This window comes from Macrobrachium rosenbergii, chromosome 19 (genome assembly GCF_040412425.1).
Source record: "Macrobrachium rosenbergii isolate ZJJX-2024 chromosome 19, ASM4041242v1, whole genome shotgun sequence".
In the NCBI taxonomy this organism is placed as follows: domain Eukaryota; kingdom Metazoa; phylum Arthropoda; class Malacostraca; order Decapoda; family Palaemonidae; genus Macrobrachium; species Macrobrachium rosenbergii.
In genome coordinates this window covers 1,931,483-1,948,349 of record NC_089759.1, presented here as the reverse complement: position 1 = coordinate 1,948,349, position 16,867 = coordinate 1,931,483, and the positions used below count along the sequence as shown (strand labels likewise).

General features: G+C 45.1%; 1 protein-coding gene across 1 annotated transcript in view; it reads right to left on the bottom strand.

The window, feature by feature from the left end:
- Positions 1-16,867, bottom strand: part of LOC136848546 (uncharacterized) — a 401,222-nt gene that overhangs the window by 161,633 nt on the left and 222,722 nt on the right. The window contains exon 12 of the mRNA XM_067120822.1: positions 11,397-11,524. Coding sequence (XP_066976923.1) covers positions 11,397-11,524 — 128 coding nt within the window. The remainder of the gene's footprint in view (positions 1-11,396; positions 11,525-16,867) is intronic.

The following is a 16,867-nucleotide window of genomic DNA, read 5'->3' as shown; positions in this document are numbered from 1 at the left end:
CTGATGACTTCCAAAACTCGGAAAACGTTCTTCAAAAGGTGGTCCAACTCTGAAGGAGAGAAGAAAATCCGAAGTAATAAGTTCATCCGACTCACAACGAAAAAAAAAAAAGTAGAATCAACGAGACTGGAGAAGTCTCCTGAGAGGAGGCAGAAGCTCAATAGAGAGAAAACTTCCCCAGTGTCTGAATATTAAAGGTATAATCTTAGTAGAAAGCTTGGAAGGAGGAAAAGAAAGTAGTTTTCCCTGATCACGTTTGTCTTCCAACCAGGAGTTCATTTTCTTTAATGCCTTCTTGGCTGAAATAGAAAGCACTAACTTCATAAAGGAAGAGGTAGCAAAAAGGGTGGTGAGTCTCTTAGGCACTGAAAGAGAGGGAGTTATCCGGGTGTGTAGGTGCAAAATCCTCAGGAAAATTATCAATAAATAAGCGAAGAAGCTTCTTATAATCCTGCTTTTCAAGGAGTCTGGTTCGTCTACAGGAAACTCTTCCACAAATTCTTCCTCAGACGAAATAGGAGAAAAACCTTCTGCTTGTACATACACATCTTGTGAAGGTCAAGTAGGAGCCTGAATAAGAGCTTGAGGAGGAGCCTGAGTAGGCGCCACAAGAGGAGCCTGAACTGGCGCCACAAGAGGAGCCTGAACTGGTGCCACAAGAGGAGCCAGAACTGGCGCCACAAAAGGAGCCTGGGATGGCGCCTCACCTGGCACTACCTGAGGCGCTTGAGCCTGAGAGAGCGCTAAATCTTGAGGGGCGCCTGAGCCTGACTAGGCGTTTAGAGCCTGATCCTGAGCCTGAACAAAGGAGGATCAAGAGACACAGATCGAGGAGGAGCTATTTCATGTGACTGGGCGCTCAGAGAGCTCGACTTATGAACAGGAGGAGGCATCAAATACACTTCAGAAGGCTTTGCTGGAGAAGAACCAGGCCTTCCGAGCCCGCCAAGAATGTGTTTTCAATTTTCTTGTGCATCGCTCGAAGAAAGTCATGAGTAGACGAGGATCCAACTTTACGATGATCAGTAGAGCCAGGATCGTGATGAGGAAGACTGTATTGACAGAAGCCACATGAAGGCTTACTGTGAAACCAAGGAGAAACACCGACATACAAACGCTGGGCAATACCGAATGGGAAGTCTTATACCTCTTACTTACCATGCATCCAGCCTTGTGCCTGGGAGAAGACTCTTCTGATTGAAAATCTCTCCGGACTCTCCCAAAAACTACAGGAAGGCTCTGATAGTCAGTTCCTCGAAATGGCTTCTTCTTCTGAATTGCTGAAGGCGAAAGATTCCTGGACCTCTTCAATGGTCTAGACTGTGATGTTCATTTTGGAAATCTCCAGCTTTAACCTTGCATATAGTAATCACTGGAGCTTGAAGAAAGACACTTCCTTGAAGTCGCCTTTCCAACGCCCTTTGCTGATGCAAACAGCCTGGGAAACAACAGGACTGTTCGCTGTCTCAGGGGCGGCTTTCAGGGCTTGGAGCAGACCCCACCCGCCTCCCTTGGACTTTCAGCATGTCTTCTCCCAGGAGCAGGGAGCTTGACAGAGGCTTAGGTCTAGGGAGAGCTGAGTAGGCCAACTGCAACCACCTCCTCCACCACACTAACACTTTGCACTGCACTGATAAATTATTCACAATATCTTGGAAAGAATCCATACGCTCATGAAGGGATTTCAACATTAACGCCAATATCCTCCATGGCGCCCAAAAATTAACAGAGTTAAATCTGGCGTCCATCTGGACTTGGTACTCAGACACGTAATAGGGGTTCAGGGATATCAGAGTCAGGAATAGGAATATTAGTAGCCACGGGGATATTAATAGAAGTTTCCTGCATAGCTAAGGGAGATTCGGTTTCTGAGAGAGAGAAGAAGAACTTCTAGCTAAAGCTTTCCTGGCTCTATCTTTCTCAAGTTTCTTTACATACTTAGATAGAGCCTTCCAATCTTTTCAGTCATACTGACACATTCATCACACTTCCTCTCATATGAACATTCCTGACCTCTACAAGCCACACAAATTGAATGAGGATCAAGACTAGCCTTGACCAACCTCGTCTTACAGCCTTTGCTGCATACCCTAAAGGTATAAGACCCAGAATCTGACATAATTATCAGAAAACCTGACTAAATAGGTGACAAAAATAAACTGGCAACTCACAAACCAACAAGAGAGTACTTCACCAAGTGAAAACAGCTCGATGTAGCCAGCAGAAACAATGAAATTTCACTCTAGTACCGACAACAATGTCGCCAGCGTGACTCTGGCAAAATTATTCTGAAGCATGTTGGAATAGTTCCTAGTACCCGACAGAGGGCAGGTACGGCGATCACCCGATATTTGGACTGGCCCAGTCCATACGAGCATAAGTTTTGAAATTTTACGTGAAACGTCAAAGACTAAAGCTATATGTAACTAACAGGTAAGTTGTATGTGTTAAATCTGAAGTTATGAGTCGAACAGTTATAAGTCTTTCTTTTCTTCAACTACACCCTCCCTTTATTATTCATAAAACTGTAATCTATTCCAAACCAATAGCCAGACTTGTTAGTAACCAATTTAGACTATAAAAGAAAATATATAAGTCTGCTATAATTATTACCAGGTAACTAGATTAATGATTAAAATATCCAAGTTTATATAGTCTTGCCAAGAGCAATCAGAACACTGATGTTAAATCATGTTTTTTGGGTTATACTACATAAAAATTCTTGTTATCATAGCTTTGCATTCTTCCATCCCTGGAAGATAAAAATTGTATCCTGTGGAATGGAAATATTAAATCAAATAACACGGTAGCTCCTCAACATAAAGATACTCTGCTGTTATGGCCATTTAATGAGTAACTAAATCTGGTTAATGCTGAAGAGCCTACAGTACTGAGACAACACTTAAATATTCAAGATGTCCCCAAGCCGACATTAATTTGATACAATTTATAACTTGAGCTAAACTGTAATTTCTGAGTTCAGTCCCGTGTCAGCCGGTGAAATTCCATTACAGCACGAATTTCTAGGTATAACAATGCTAGATATACCAGAGAAAAAGAGCTTTCAGGAAAGCTGGGGTTACTACCCCCAGTCGAGCGTCTTCTAGGAAGACGTCGGTATAAAGAAGGGTGAGTGAAATACCACTACCACGGAAACCTACTCGAAAGATCTCTCCCTATCAAAATCCCCGGAACAGAGCGGTGAGCCGTTACAGCCCCCACACTCAACACCCGCCAGGACGGCGACACCAGCGCCACCTACCTCATTCCATTTTCTAGCACGTGACTGCATCCGTTTCTTTTGTGTGCTCTTCTCTCTTTAATTTGGATTTTCTTGCATCTACGATGGCATCGAACAGCTTTACCATCTCTAAGTTAAATACCATCTTCTTGTGGGGTTTTGTTCTAATTTTTGGCTGTTATGGTCTCGTATTTTCATAAATATTGAGATCTTATTATGACGCCACGGCGTCCCCCGCCAGCCATGTCGACCGCGAGGCGACTCCTTCAGTTCTTTTCGGTTGGAGTTGTCTCCTCGTCGTTATAGATAGATTTTGACCCCTTGGTTCCCTTCCTGGTGGTTCCTTGCGGTGGCTCCCCCCCCCTTTTTTGTTTACGAATTACATTTCATTGGCCTATCGGCCTTTGTTAGGGTGATGCCCCATCCAGGTACCCCCCCCCCAGGTTGGGTTCCTTTGTATTTTTGGTCTCAAGTAGGCTAATTATTTTATGCTTGGAGATGGTGCTCTCTTTTTATTTTATTTTATTTATTTTATTTAATTTATTTTTGTTGTTTACCTCTGTGTGGTGGCGGCAGCCTCAGATCTAACCGCTTCCCCGAGGTAGGCTACGCTCCCTATTGAGCACATTTTGGTTCCAATTCTTTATGTGTGATGGTTATTTTGTGTAGTAGGCTTGTTTGCTTCCATCCCCTTGCCCTGGGTGTGGAGATCAGGTTGAGGGAGTTTTGGTTGCTGTTTCCTCCGGGGTCGTTTTTTGGTGGGCAGAGTGAGCCCCTTAGTTCTCTTCCTCCATTTGGGGGAATCGAGTTCTTTGGATGTGTTTCCTCTAGGCTAGTCGCCTTCTTGCCCCCCCTTCTCGATCCCGGTTGGTTCTCGGCACAAAATTTCTCTCCCTGTTGCTTCCCCCTCCCTTCTGCACTCCTCCCTTTTTCCTAGCCTATACTAGGTTAGGTCCATATTAGGCTTCGCCTAGGAAGGAGTCGGGCTTCGGGTTGCGTAGCTTCCAGTAGTAGGCTACCCTCCCAAGTTTCATTTTTCTTGGAGGTATGGATGCAGTTGAGCGGGTGATATGTTTCTCCCTGTCTCCTGTTCCCTTCCTGGTAGCCTACTCCTCTCCCCTACTCCACCCCCTCCCCCCCCTCCAGCCTTGCTCTACTCGCGCGGGTGACGCTAGATGGCGTTTTCTCCGAGTTCAGGGACTCCTCCTGTTGGTAGAGGGATTCGCTCCCTCCCATATCGTCCCTAGCATCGCTGTGTTGGGGTTGGTGGTTCGTTTACTCGAACGTGTTCGAGTCACTATCCATACCTCTCGTCTCCCCGTCGGGTTACGTAGATAGGGTAAAATATATTGCTCCGGCTTATGTTATAAACATACGAGCATTTTGCCCGTCTTGTTTCTCCGGCGGGGAAGTAAGGGCGGAAGGATTTACTTTATATAAGGGGAGCGGATCCCTCCGGTCTCCGGAGTATTTACCGTCACTTGTTATTGTTATTATTTTTCATTTATATTTAGATAAGTCTGTTTATCTACATTTTACGCTTTTTAATTATATTTTATATATACATGAGTCCGGTCCTACACCGGGGGCTCCGCCGTTATTTTTCTGGCAGCCCTTATGGTTAGTTCCTGGTTTCTCATTCCTTCATTCCTGGAGTCCTCCGGGGTCTGAAAGCCTTTACCTTCCTCTCTGTGCAATTTAGAGCTTATTGGCCCAGTTTATGATAAGGAAGTTCTTCTCCGCCGGAGTATTCCGGTTGTAGTTGAGTTTCCCGGCCTTGCCGGCTTTAGATTGCTTAGGGTGGGAGGTTCATGTACTTTTTTTTTACAGACTGTTCGCTGTGAGGAGCCGGGGTGTACCGCCTCCCTTCAACAACCCTACGGTCACGTAGTATGCCGGACCCACGCTGGTTGTGCGGTCCGACTTGACGACCTGGTTGTTTGGCACCCCGATGGTTGTGAGGTTTGCTTCGCTCTCTGCGCAACCGTCCAGGATGAGTCGGTAAGTGACAGTCCTTTTCTTCCGTTTTATGCTCCTCATATTGTATATTGTTTATGAGGTTCCCGGACTGGTTTTTTCGTTCTTAGCTAATTGTTGGTTTTCTTACAGGCGGACGAAGCTTCCAAGAAGTCTGCCTTGGAATCCCTCCGGGCCTGGGTGGCTGGGTTTGGCAGGAATGTTCCGTCGGGGAAGCCCTACGTCCTCGACGCTAGGTTGAGGGACTTGCTCTACCCCGGCGCACGGGTGGCGGCCGCAGTGCCTGAAGATCTTGCCACCCCTATCATCCAGCAAATCCGGGATGCGACCCAGCCACCCCAAGTGGATATCCTCTACGCTGAGGTCTCGGAGGATGTAGCCGCCTTGGATCTTAACCTGGAACCGATGAACACAGAGCAGGACCAGGTGGTAAGTGGTGAGGTAAGTGAGGTTGTTGGGGCGGGCCCCCCTCTGTTTGACTCCCCTGCTTCATCTGTCTCTTCATTTGCAGGTTTCGTGAAGTCTTCCTCCTTGGGTGATAGAGCTCCGTCTGCTATCCCCAAGTTGAAGTTGAAGACTTCATGGAAGGCGAAGGGCTACAAGTCCTCGACTTCCAAGAAGGCATCGCCCTTCCCCCCGTCGAAGGCTAAGGTTTCAGGACCTGTAGCCTCCGGGAGCAAGTCTGGTTCCTCCGGCAAAGGCGCGAGTAAGAGGGCTGCAAAACCAAGCCCTCCTCGCCAGCCTGCTTTCGACGCAGAGGCCTTTGCAAATCAACTTTATAAGAAGTTTACAGAGGACCTAGATACGAGATTTAATAAAATCTCTGAGAAGTTGGCCAGTCATGATAACATACTGGCGGGAATGGCTCGCCCACCCCCAGCCGAACCACAGTATGTTATCCCCGACACTGCGGACCTCCCGCCGTTCGATGTCGGTAACCCTTGGCGCTTCGCACTCCGGGCCATCCAACATGATGGCAAGCTTACAGTTGAAGGTCTTGGCACGAGACGGTTGGAGGAATTGGAGTTCTTCCCCCCCGATCTCTTGCCCCCTTACCCAGGCTTCGTGAGGCTTACGGAGGAAGCTTGGATTCGGTCAGATAAGGTTCCTAGGGAGACTGTCATCGTCCCTAGGGACCAAGCTCAGTCGGCTCTCCTGCGCACTCTGACGGAGTGGCAGGCAGAAAACACGAAAGTTGACTCCTTTCAAGGGCAACTTTACAATGTTCGCCCTGGGAGAAGACCTACCCACCCCTTGCTTGGACAAAGTCGCTCTGGCTACGGCCCGAGCGTGCTTTGATGGTAATCCGTTACCACAGTTAAGAGAAACAGACCCTACTTCCTGGTATTCCCAGGAAGTAATGAGTTCTGGTGGACACCCGTCCACTTTCACTGTCGGGAAGCTGGACCCCTTCTGCGCTTCCACGCAATTCAGTGAGCAGCTCCCCAAGCTGCCGGAATCTTTATTGAAGGCGGAGTTTGATGCCCGGACTAAGTTAGTCCGGTCCTTGAACTCCGTCTGCCTTACAGAAGCTACTGCCGTCTCCTGCTCGGACGAAGCCATTCTTTCAAGTTTTGGCTAAGTCCTTCCTGGCTGGCTTCCAGTCTGACTTGTTCGAGTTTATCATGGCCAGACTGGAATGCAGGAAGTTCATCTTCGCCGATGCTACTATCCGCCACGAGCCTAACAAGCTCGTTAAAAGCTCGATCTGGGGACCTAACCTCTTCCCTGAAGAGGAGGTCACAAACGTTATGGCTGAGGCTACACGGGCCAATCAGAGTCTGCGCTCTCGCTGAGGCATTTCTGCCTATAAGCGCAAGACTCCAGAATCGGCCGGCCCCCAAACGAGAGGAGGCAAACGCTTCAGGAGGCATAAGAGGCCCCACCATCAGGCGGTAGTCCAAGCCGTCCCGGTCTCGGCAGTAGCCCAGCCTTCTACCTCCAAGGCTCACCCCCAACAGTATGTGCTGGTCCAACCAGCTGCACCCTCTTATGTGGCTTCACCAGCGTACAACCCCACATATGAGGGCCGTGGATACTTTCACGGCCTTAATAGGGTTGCAAGGGGAGGAAGAGGCAAAGTCCCTCATAGAGGAAAGCCCAACACCACCCCAAGGGGAAGGCCTGGACGTGGTAGAGGGAATAAACCCGCTCCCTCCCACTGAGAGAACCCAGGTAGGCGGTCGCCTGTATTGGTTCAGGGACCAATGGACCTTCAGCCCTTGGGCACACAGCATTGTGTCCAAAGGACTAGGATGGAGCTGGATCAAGAACCCTCCTCCTCTAACCAGATTTTACCAGCCACCCACATCAATCCTACAGGATTACGTGACAGAATTGCTCAACAAACGAGCAATAAAGAAAGTAAGGCACCTAAAGTTTCAAAGCAGGTTATTCACTGTTCCCAAAAAGACTCCGATCAGCAAAGAGTGATCCTGGATCTGTCGCGTCTAAATCTCTACATAAAATGCGACAAATTTCGCATGCTTACGGTAGCTCAGGTACGGACTCTACTTCGCGTGGAGCCGTCACCACCTCTATCGATCTTTCAGACGCTTATTATCACGTCCCGATTGCGCAGAACTTCTCTCAGTTCCTCGGTTTCAGACTCGGGAATCAAGCCTACTCCTTCAGGGTCATGCCCTTCGGTCTGAACATTGCGCCCAGGGTATTCACCAAGCTGGCGGACACGGTAGTGCAACAACTCCGGTCTCGAAGGGATATCCCTAGCAGCGTACCTAGACGATTGGATAATTTGGGCACCAACAGTTCCGGAGTGTCAGAAGGCCACGTCCATAGTCATCAATTTCCTGGAGTCGCTAGGTTTTCAACTGAACAGAGAGAAGTCCCGCCTGACTCCGAGTCCCGGTTTCAGTGGCTGGGTCTCCAGTGGGATCTGTCCTCTCACACGTTATCTCTCCCGCCTCCCAAGAGGAAAGAGATAGCATCTCTCACCAGGAGATTCCTCAAAAATCCATCGGCATCCCGCCGATCCCAAGAAAGAGTCCTTGGGTCTCTTCAATTTGCCTCAGTGACAGACCTGCTCTTAAAAGCCAAATTAAAAGACATAAACAGAGTGTGGCGGAGTCGAGCCAATGTCAAGCTCAGAGACAAGGTCTCCTCTATTCCTCGAATCTTAAAGACAAGACTGCGGCCTTGGACCACAGTCAGAGGCCTGTCCAAAACAGTTCCGCTTCAATTTCCCCCTCCGGCACTAGTTGTTCACACAGACGCTTCCCTAAGCGGCTGGGGGGATATTCACCAAAACAGAAAGTACAAGGAACGTGGTCCACGATGTTTCAGCAGTTCCATATAAATACCCTGGAAGCTATGGCGGTCTTTCTAACTCTGAAGAAAATCCGCCCCCCAACCGGATTCATATCAGGCTGGTGTTGGACAGCGCAGTGGTAGTTCATTGCATCAACAGGGCGGCTCCAAATCAGGTCGAGTAAACCAAGTAATGGTTGCTATCTTCTCCCTGGCGAACAAGCACAGCTGGCACCTGTCAGCCACCCACCTAGCGGGAGTACGGAACGTGGTGGCGGATTCCCTGTCCAGGGCTACTCCGTTGGAGACGGAGTGGTCCCTGGACGTGGAATCTTTCAAATGGATTTGCCGCCGGGTTCCGGGCCTCCAAGTGGATCTGTTTGCAACGGAGAGCAACTTCAAGCTCCCCTGTTACGTGGCCCCCAACCTGGACCCTCAGGCGTATGCCACTGACGCAATGACAGTAGATTGGAACAATTGGGAGAAGATTTATCTGTTCCCTCCAATAAATTTACTGCTGAAAGTATTACACAAACTCAGGACATTCAAAGGTCAACCAGCCCTAGTAGCCCCCTATTGGCCGAAGAGCAATTGGTTCCCTCTTCATCAGGAACTGGGATTACGGAGTCTTCGGATTCCCAAGCCCATTCTGACCCAGACAGTACAAACCAAGACTGTGTCAGCTTCCTCAAGAATTCAGAATGCCCTAGTTTTATGGACTTTATAAAATTCGCAGCCCAAAAAGGAGCGAACATTGACCTGTCAACACTCTGTTTTTAGAATCAGATAAAAGAGATTCTACTCTTAGACAGTATGACTCAGCAGTCAAAAAATTAGCCTCCTTCCTGAAAGCATCTGAAGCCAAAATCATGACGACTAATTTAGGAGTTTCCTTCTTTAGATCACTGTTTGAGAAAGGCCTTGCTCCGGCCACTATTACCACAGTCAAGTCAGCATTGAAGAAAGTATTTCTTTACGGCTTTAAAATCGACCTTACAGATTCCTATTTTTCGTCTATCCCCAGAGCATGCGCTCGTCTGAGACCAGTATCACGCCCACATTCTGTTACGTGGTTTCTCAATGACGTCCTTAAGTTAGCATCAGACTTGGATAACGTTCATTGCTCTTATCAGGATCTGTTAAGGAAGACTTTATTTTTGATTAGCTTGGCTTCAGGTGCTAGAATCTCAGAGCTGTCGGCTCTCACTAGAGGTGATAATTTTGTGAACTTCCTCCCGTCTGGAGAGGTCCTCCTTTCCCCTGACCCTAGATTTTTAGCTAAGAACGAAGACCCACAGGACAGGTGGTCTCCTTGGAAGGTGGTGCCCCTTCCTCAAGACCAGTCTTTATGTCCAGTTTATACACTTAAATCTTACCTTTTAAGAACTCCACAGAGTAAGTCGGGTCCTCTTTTTATCAGGGAGAAAGGTGGTACTCTTTCACTGAATGCTATAAGACAACAAATTCTGTATTTCATTAAACAGGCCAACCCAGATTCAGTTCCTAAGGTTCATGATATTCGAGCAGTTGCTACTTCCATTAATTACTTTCATAATATGGACTTCTCAGAGTTATCTAAATTTACGGGTTGGAAATCACCTCTAGTGTTTAAACGCCACTATTTAAAATCGCTCGAAGCCCTGAAATTTTCTACCATAGCTGTGGGAAGTGTCATCTCCCCACCTTAACTAATCATATCCTTATCCTTTCCTTTCCCCCCCGCCCGCCTGCCTCATTTACTTCTCTGCTTATTCTCCTGGTTGATTATACCTCACTGCCTGGCTCCTCATATTGATGTATCTTGTATCTGTTGATGGAAAAGTGTAATCTGACATGCCATGATTGTTTTTCTTATGGGGTACTGGACGGTTTTTATTTGGCTCCACGTACCCCAGATATATGTATATGTTCTGTATATGTTAATTTCCATTGATCTTGTCTCTTACGTGTTTAGCCTAAGTTTACGTGTATAGTATTAAGGTTGTATTTGCAATTTTCTTATGCACATTTCATGTTTCACCTTGCTTTAAGTAATTTTAAGATTTTTGGGGCTTTTTCCCGTCGTAACAGGGACCTCCCCTTGTTTCATAGTATTAAGTTTTTTGATGTGCCTTAGATTTAGTATACCTTAGTTTTAGTATTCTTGCTACATGGAAGAGATTACTTGATTAAAATTATTTTCGTAAAATTTTTGCCTTTTTCTTCAGATTACCCCTTTTTTCCTTGTAGTTACAGCCTTGGCATGATTCTCTATCACTATTTCACCGGCTGACACGGGACTGAACTCAGAAAAGGGATTTTGACAAAGGAAAAATCTATTTCTGAGGAAGGTCCCGTGTCACCCGGTGACCCTCCCTGGATCACCTAGTACTCCCCCCCCCTACTTGCACATGCCAAGTCTGGGGTTAGTGCTAGCATGGAATGAGGTAGGTGGCGCTGGTGTCGCCGTCCTGGCGGGTGTTGAGTGTGGGGGCTGTAACGGCTCACCGCTCTGTTCCGGGGATTTTGATAGGGAGAGATCTTTCGAGTAGGTTTCCGTGCTAGTGGTATTTCACTCACCCTTCTTTATACCGACGTCTTCCTAGAAGACGCTCGACTGGGGGTAGTAACCCCAGCTTTCCTGAAAGCTCTTTTTCTCTGGTATATCTAGCATTGTTATACCTAGAAATTCGTGCTGTAATGGAATTTCACCGGGTGACACGGGACCTTCCTCAGAAATAGATTTTTCCTTTGTCAAAATCCCTTTTATAACTAATAGTGAATTTCAAGAGATCTTTCTGCAAAATGCATCATTTCCCAAAAACACACTAGCAAAAACCATCATGATGACATGACTGAAAACTGAAGATATCTAATAATCAAGGGTCAGAGCATAATGAAGAAAAAAAGGATATGAGAATGGGAATCTTACTTCTTCCAAGGCTTCACGCTTAATGAAGGCAGGATTGTACGTTTATATCTATCCCTGACTTGTGGATATGTTCTCCCAGGCATGAAATGCACGATTGAGTCAAAGTTCAGTCCAAACATATGCAGACCCTGTGAAGAAACAAAATTTTCAAACACACTTGAGGCAAATATATAAACAGTATTGTACATAAACCTTCATGAATATATCTAAGCAAAAAACTGAAACTACACAGATGAATGGAAATTTGGAAAAATGGAAAACTGTACTGGATAACATTTTCATTTAATTCCCAGAATTCTGAATAATCACTACAAGGCAAAATCATAATTTCATGCTCAGAGAGAGAGAGAGAGAGAGAGAGAGAGAGAGAGAGAGAGAGAGAGAGAGAGAGAGAGAGAGAGAGAGAGAGAAATACATTTTTTTTATCATTTACAGGAGGATTCCAGGAATCCTTACAACCACATAAATGAATCCCTCTATTATCTCTGGATTGAGACAATACTACATCCCCTCTCGGCCCAAGTTGGCTCACAGGTCTGCTGGCCCAAGTAGGTGAAAATTCTATCTCCATAGAGGACTACTTCCTTGAATGTAGCATCTCCTTCTGGGGTATTCCACCCTGTGTAAAGTGCCACTCTCTGCGGTGAACGAACAAGGGAAGGGTTCCACCAAAACCTGCCTTGAGTGTACAAGAGAAAGAGACTCCCCTCACTCACAGACAGCCTAACAAGAGACTAGATGAAAACAGAGAGAGCCCAGACCACCTGCAATGTTGGTATGGTCCTGTTTGAGGGAATGTATATTGCTCCGACGGGTCAGGGGCGGAGGAAGTAACTTACTAGACTAGTAGACCTAAATGAATTCCCATGCCAGAAAGCTGCAAATTCACCTGGTCCAATGGCACTGCTAGTAAACTGCAACCCGATGAAAGTCTATCCCACTCACAGAAGTTTGGTGATTCCTTTAAAAATGCCCCTGAACCTCAGTTATCCGAACACCGGGGCACAGTAGGCATCCTGAGATGCTCCCCCTGCAGGGCCTGTCAAAACCCCCAAGGGGATCATTCTACAACCACCCCTCCGGGTGTAACACTTGCCTAGTCCTAAGACTGATCCTTTGGTAAAGAGACTCAGAAGGGGGTACAAACGCTCCCAATTCCAGCCCCCAATGCCTATCTGACCCTCTCTTCTCAGAAACATCCACAGAAGTAGAGGCAGTAGGCAAGCAGTCCCTGGCACCCTTACCCAACCTCATAAATACAAAGCCTCTACTAGGTGAGCTAGGCTGTGAGCAGTTATCAACCCACGGTGATGTTGTCCCAATGGGCTGTGGCTAGCAAACTCACTCACGTGAATGGATGAGGGCTGCCTGTGATTGTGCCCCAGTCTTTAAAAGCCAAAGTTTCAACAAGAGAGGGAGTATGGAGGGGGCCTCATCTTGCTAGGCCTGGGTGATGGTACCATACGAGCCCTTTCACAATACTGTACTGGGACTCCTGGCCCTTTCTAGAGAAGGAGCAAGAGGGAAAAGATCACCTGCATGCTCGAATCCCTTCTTGTACTAGTTTTGCTGATTTGCTGACAGGGTGCATGGCACTCTGGCCAGTGAAGGCACGCCTGGGTCCCAGGGGACACTGGATTGACATAACAGTTGCACCTGCATTGCAAAGTGCCAGGTGCAGCAGTGGATGAAGCACTGCTAGCATGATCCCCTTTCAGCCAATCTTCTACAGAAAAGAATAAATGCTAGAAGCCTTGCCAGGCTTCTTGCAGGAAAAACCAGGCTAAGCTACCTTTGTCTTCCTCCACTTAGAAGTTTTGAAGAGGAAGGAGAAAAAGCATTGAAAAAGCACACTCATACTCTTTGCCACCTGGAAACCCTGTCTAAAGATTGGATATGCCAATAGTGAACAAGTCATGTGAACGGGTTATGCAAGCTTCTCTTACGCGACCCTACAGAGTAGTAGTTAGAAGCAGTGAAAGGTTTCCTTGTGAGCCTGCATGGCACCCTGGCAGCCGGGGGACCCTGAATTGATGTAACAGTTGTACCTGTGCACAAAGAGCCAGGTGCAGCAGTGCGCAAAGCACCGCTAGCATGAGTCCCTTTCAGTCTTCTGCAGAAAAGACTAAATGCTAGAAGCCTAGCTGCAGTGCTTGGAGAAGCACAGACTGTTACCCATTGTTTGTGGAAAGACTGCAATTTGTACAAAACTGTTGGTGGCATTTGGTGTGCAGCCTGGTATAGCAGTGCCTGTGAATAAGCTTAAGTTACTCTTATCAAACTATTTTGGTGCAATGGTTGACAATTATCAAGGTGTTAACATGTTGCTAGTGTTGGCGTATTGTGTTAGATGGATGATAGTTTGCTGGTGGTGCTAGTACTTCAGATTTTATGGACTGAACTTAAGGTGTCATACAAGTCTTCTCAATAAATACTGATTGTAGTTTAGTTCCTGGTTAGATAAGGATTTGTTCAGATAGGTATTGTCTACAGGGATACAGTTAACCTGTACTGACTGGAAAATTTTGTGAATACAACTACAGTACCAGCTAAGTATAAACAACTAATTTAAGATTTATTTTTTAAATACTTATCTCTCCATGACAGCTTTTACTTCTGTGCCAGCAAGAGTTCGACAGATTGAAAACAAAAAACATGAGAACATTCAGTTTTCTTAGGATATGCATTTGCTATCCATCTATTTCCCTCATCCCTCCATCAAAGGGCTGAGAGGCACAAACACTCATAGCCGGTCAGTCTATTTCTGTCAACTTTGAATGTGGGGGGGGGGGGGTTTAGGGAGGTCAACTGATATAATGGACAGGTAAGTGTACCAAAATTCCATATGGAATTTGTACCTTTTATTTTATTGATTTTGTTTAATTAGCATGGTCACTGGAAGTCAGTCACTTTAACATATTTAATTACCCCCTTGGTTGTTAACAGCTCACCATTTCCAGCGGCAGTTCTGGTTTTGACCAAACCAGGCACTAATGCTTTTGCTTTCTTCCTGAGGTTGGTGGTAATGTAAGTTAGTTAAGAAGGAGTAATTATGATGCAAAGGGACTAGTAACTCGGATACTCTGAGCTCCAATTTGTACTATAAGGAAACACAGCAAGCCCTTCGAAGTAATGACGAGTCCTTTCAACATGTAATGTCCGTTTAACCCCCCCCAGGAGGAAACTTTCCTTTGCAGCAGTTTCTCTCTCTCTCTCTACACGTACGCCTTTGTCCCAGGATGATACTGGTGGGTCTGTGAAACTCAGGGGGAGTTTTATGTCAATCTGAAACCATTTGTAGGGATAATGCTATCCCATATTAAATGGCTTCCAATTATCACCACTCTTGCGTTTCAGCATTATGATTTAAATTTTAAACCTATTTTTCATACCTTGTATATTTGTAATACGAAGTTTTCATCTGGATATTATCATAAATTATGTACGTGGACTTCAGTTTGGACAGTTAGTATTTGTATATTTAAATTTTTCAAGGTATGCAACTTGCCACGTGTCATACGTATTGCACATATGATATAGTTAAATTTAAATGTGTATATACGATATTTGTGTGGTGTTTAATTGGGCATTCGATAATAATATATATGAAGGTTTTTGGAAGTGGCTGAATTAGTGTAAATCCCCCTTGCTTCATGATGACCAACTTTGTGTATTAGCAGCCGCATCAGCACCTGGATAACTTTGGACATTTCACAGACACAATAAATTACTTAATATCTGTTAACTTTTTAATTAGCCTTTTAATAAAAATCCTGGTGTAACGAATAAATTTCAGTGCATGGTGACTGTGACAGGATATTGCATTATAAGTTAGGCATGTGATATAGGATGTGAAGTGCGGTGTTTTGGAGGTTTCTTCCTGGGGGGTTTTCATTTGCGTAAGTTTTTGATTCACTTTTTTGATGTTTTCTTTAGGGGTTCAGTGTGTACCATGTTTGCGATTTCGTAGTAAACAGTTATCACTTTTTTGCTGATTTATTTCGAGTTCAGTGTGGACTATTTATGTGATTTCATAGATAATGTGTATCCCTTTGCAAAGTAATTTAGTATTTTGAGTTCCCGCTATTTTTTGTGTCACATTGTTACATAATAAGTGTTGTTTGTTATTTTGATGTGTTGAAATTTTCGCTGTGTATTGCAGTATTATTTGTCAGTACTTATACAGTACCTGTTTTATGCTGGTGCTTGTATGTTTATTTGTATTCATAATGGCTTGAATTGAAAGTGCTAGTTGATCAGCGTAAAATTATTAAGGAAAAGGTTACAGATTGTGCCAATTGTTCCTCACAGTACCCTTCATTAGATAATATGACTAAAATATCTGAGCGAGGCATTCTTCTAGAGTATAGGAAGAGTTTGTGTGACTTGGATTCCAGAATACAGACTTTAAAATTTTCAGGGGAATTTAGTGACGAGGATTTGGAGGCTGAGCTTTCTGTGTGTCAATCTTACTATGATAAAATTTCAGGTATTGTGCCTTTGTTGGATGTAAGTGTAAATGCTAGTAGCCCTCAACTTTCATCACCTACTGATATTGCTAGGAGCCTTTTAAGTCAACTCACTGCCCCTCTCCCAAAATTCCAAAGCAAGGAAAGGGAAGATTTTTCGAAATTCATTAGGGAGTTTGAAACAACAACCCAGAGTTTTACTTATCCAGACAGGGACCTGCTCTTACTTTTGAAGCAACAAGCAGAAGGTGGGGCTAAATGTTTACTTGGTTCATTGGAGGCCAACAAACTAAGTTACAAAGAGGCCAAAGACTTACTGATTCAGGCGTTTGCCTCGACTGAATTACGTAAGTCAGCTGTAATTAAGAAACTGACTTGTTTACATCTCAAAGAAGGAGAGAATTCTAAGCAGAACTTAGGACTACAGTATAGTCTTGGATATTTTGTTTGGTCTGCTCTCAATGATAGATTTAAGTCTCATCTGGTTCATATCACAAATGTGACTCATCCATCACTTACGCAAATCATGGATAATTTCTTTACAGCCTGTGAAAGGTATGAGCAAGGTCAGGCTAAAGGTAAATCATCAGTCAGGGATAAAGCTGTCTGTCACTCACAGTCATTCCAAGAGAAGACTAATACAATGACTGTTAAAACTAAGACGGTTCCCACCAAAGCTTGTAATTTTTTTGGTAAGGCTGGTATTTCTGACAGTAATCATTTAAATTATAAGTCTACTAAGTATGCCACCCCTTCTGCCAAAATTTGATTTATTAAATTTGCATAAAGGTTGTGTAAAATGTGGTAATCTTAATCATGCCACTAAAGCATTTAAATTCAGATTTCAAAGACCTTGTTCACATTGTTCACAGTATCACATGGAGTATCTTTGTTGGAAAATTAACCCTGATGTGTCTAATAATAAAACTGAGTCTTTCAAGGAAGCAAGCAGTGGGATGGCAGTATTACCAAATGTTACCACAGGTTCAGTTCTCCCTAATT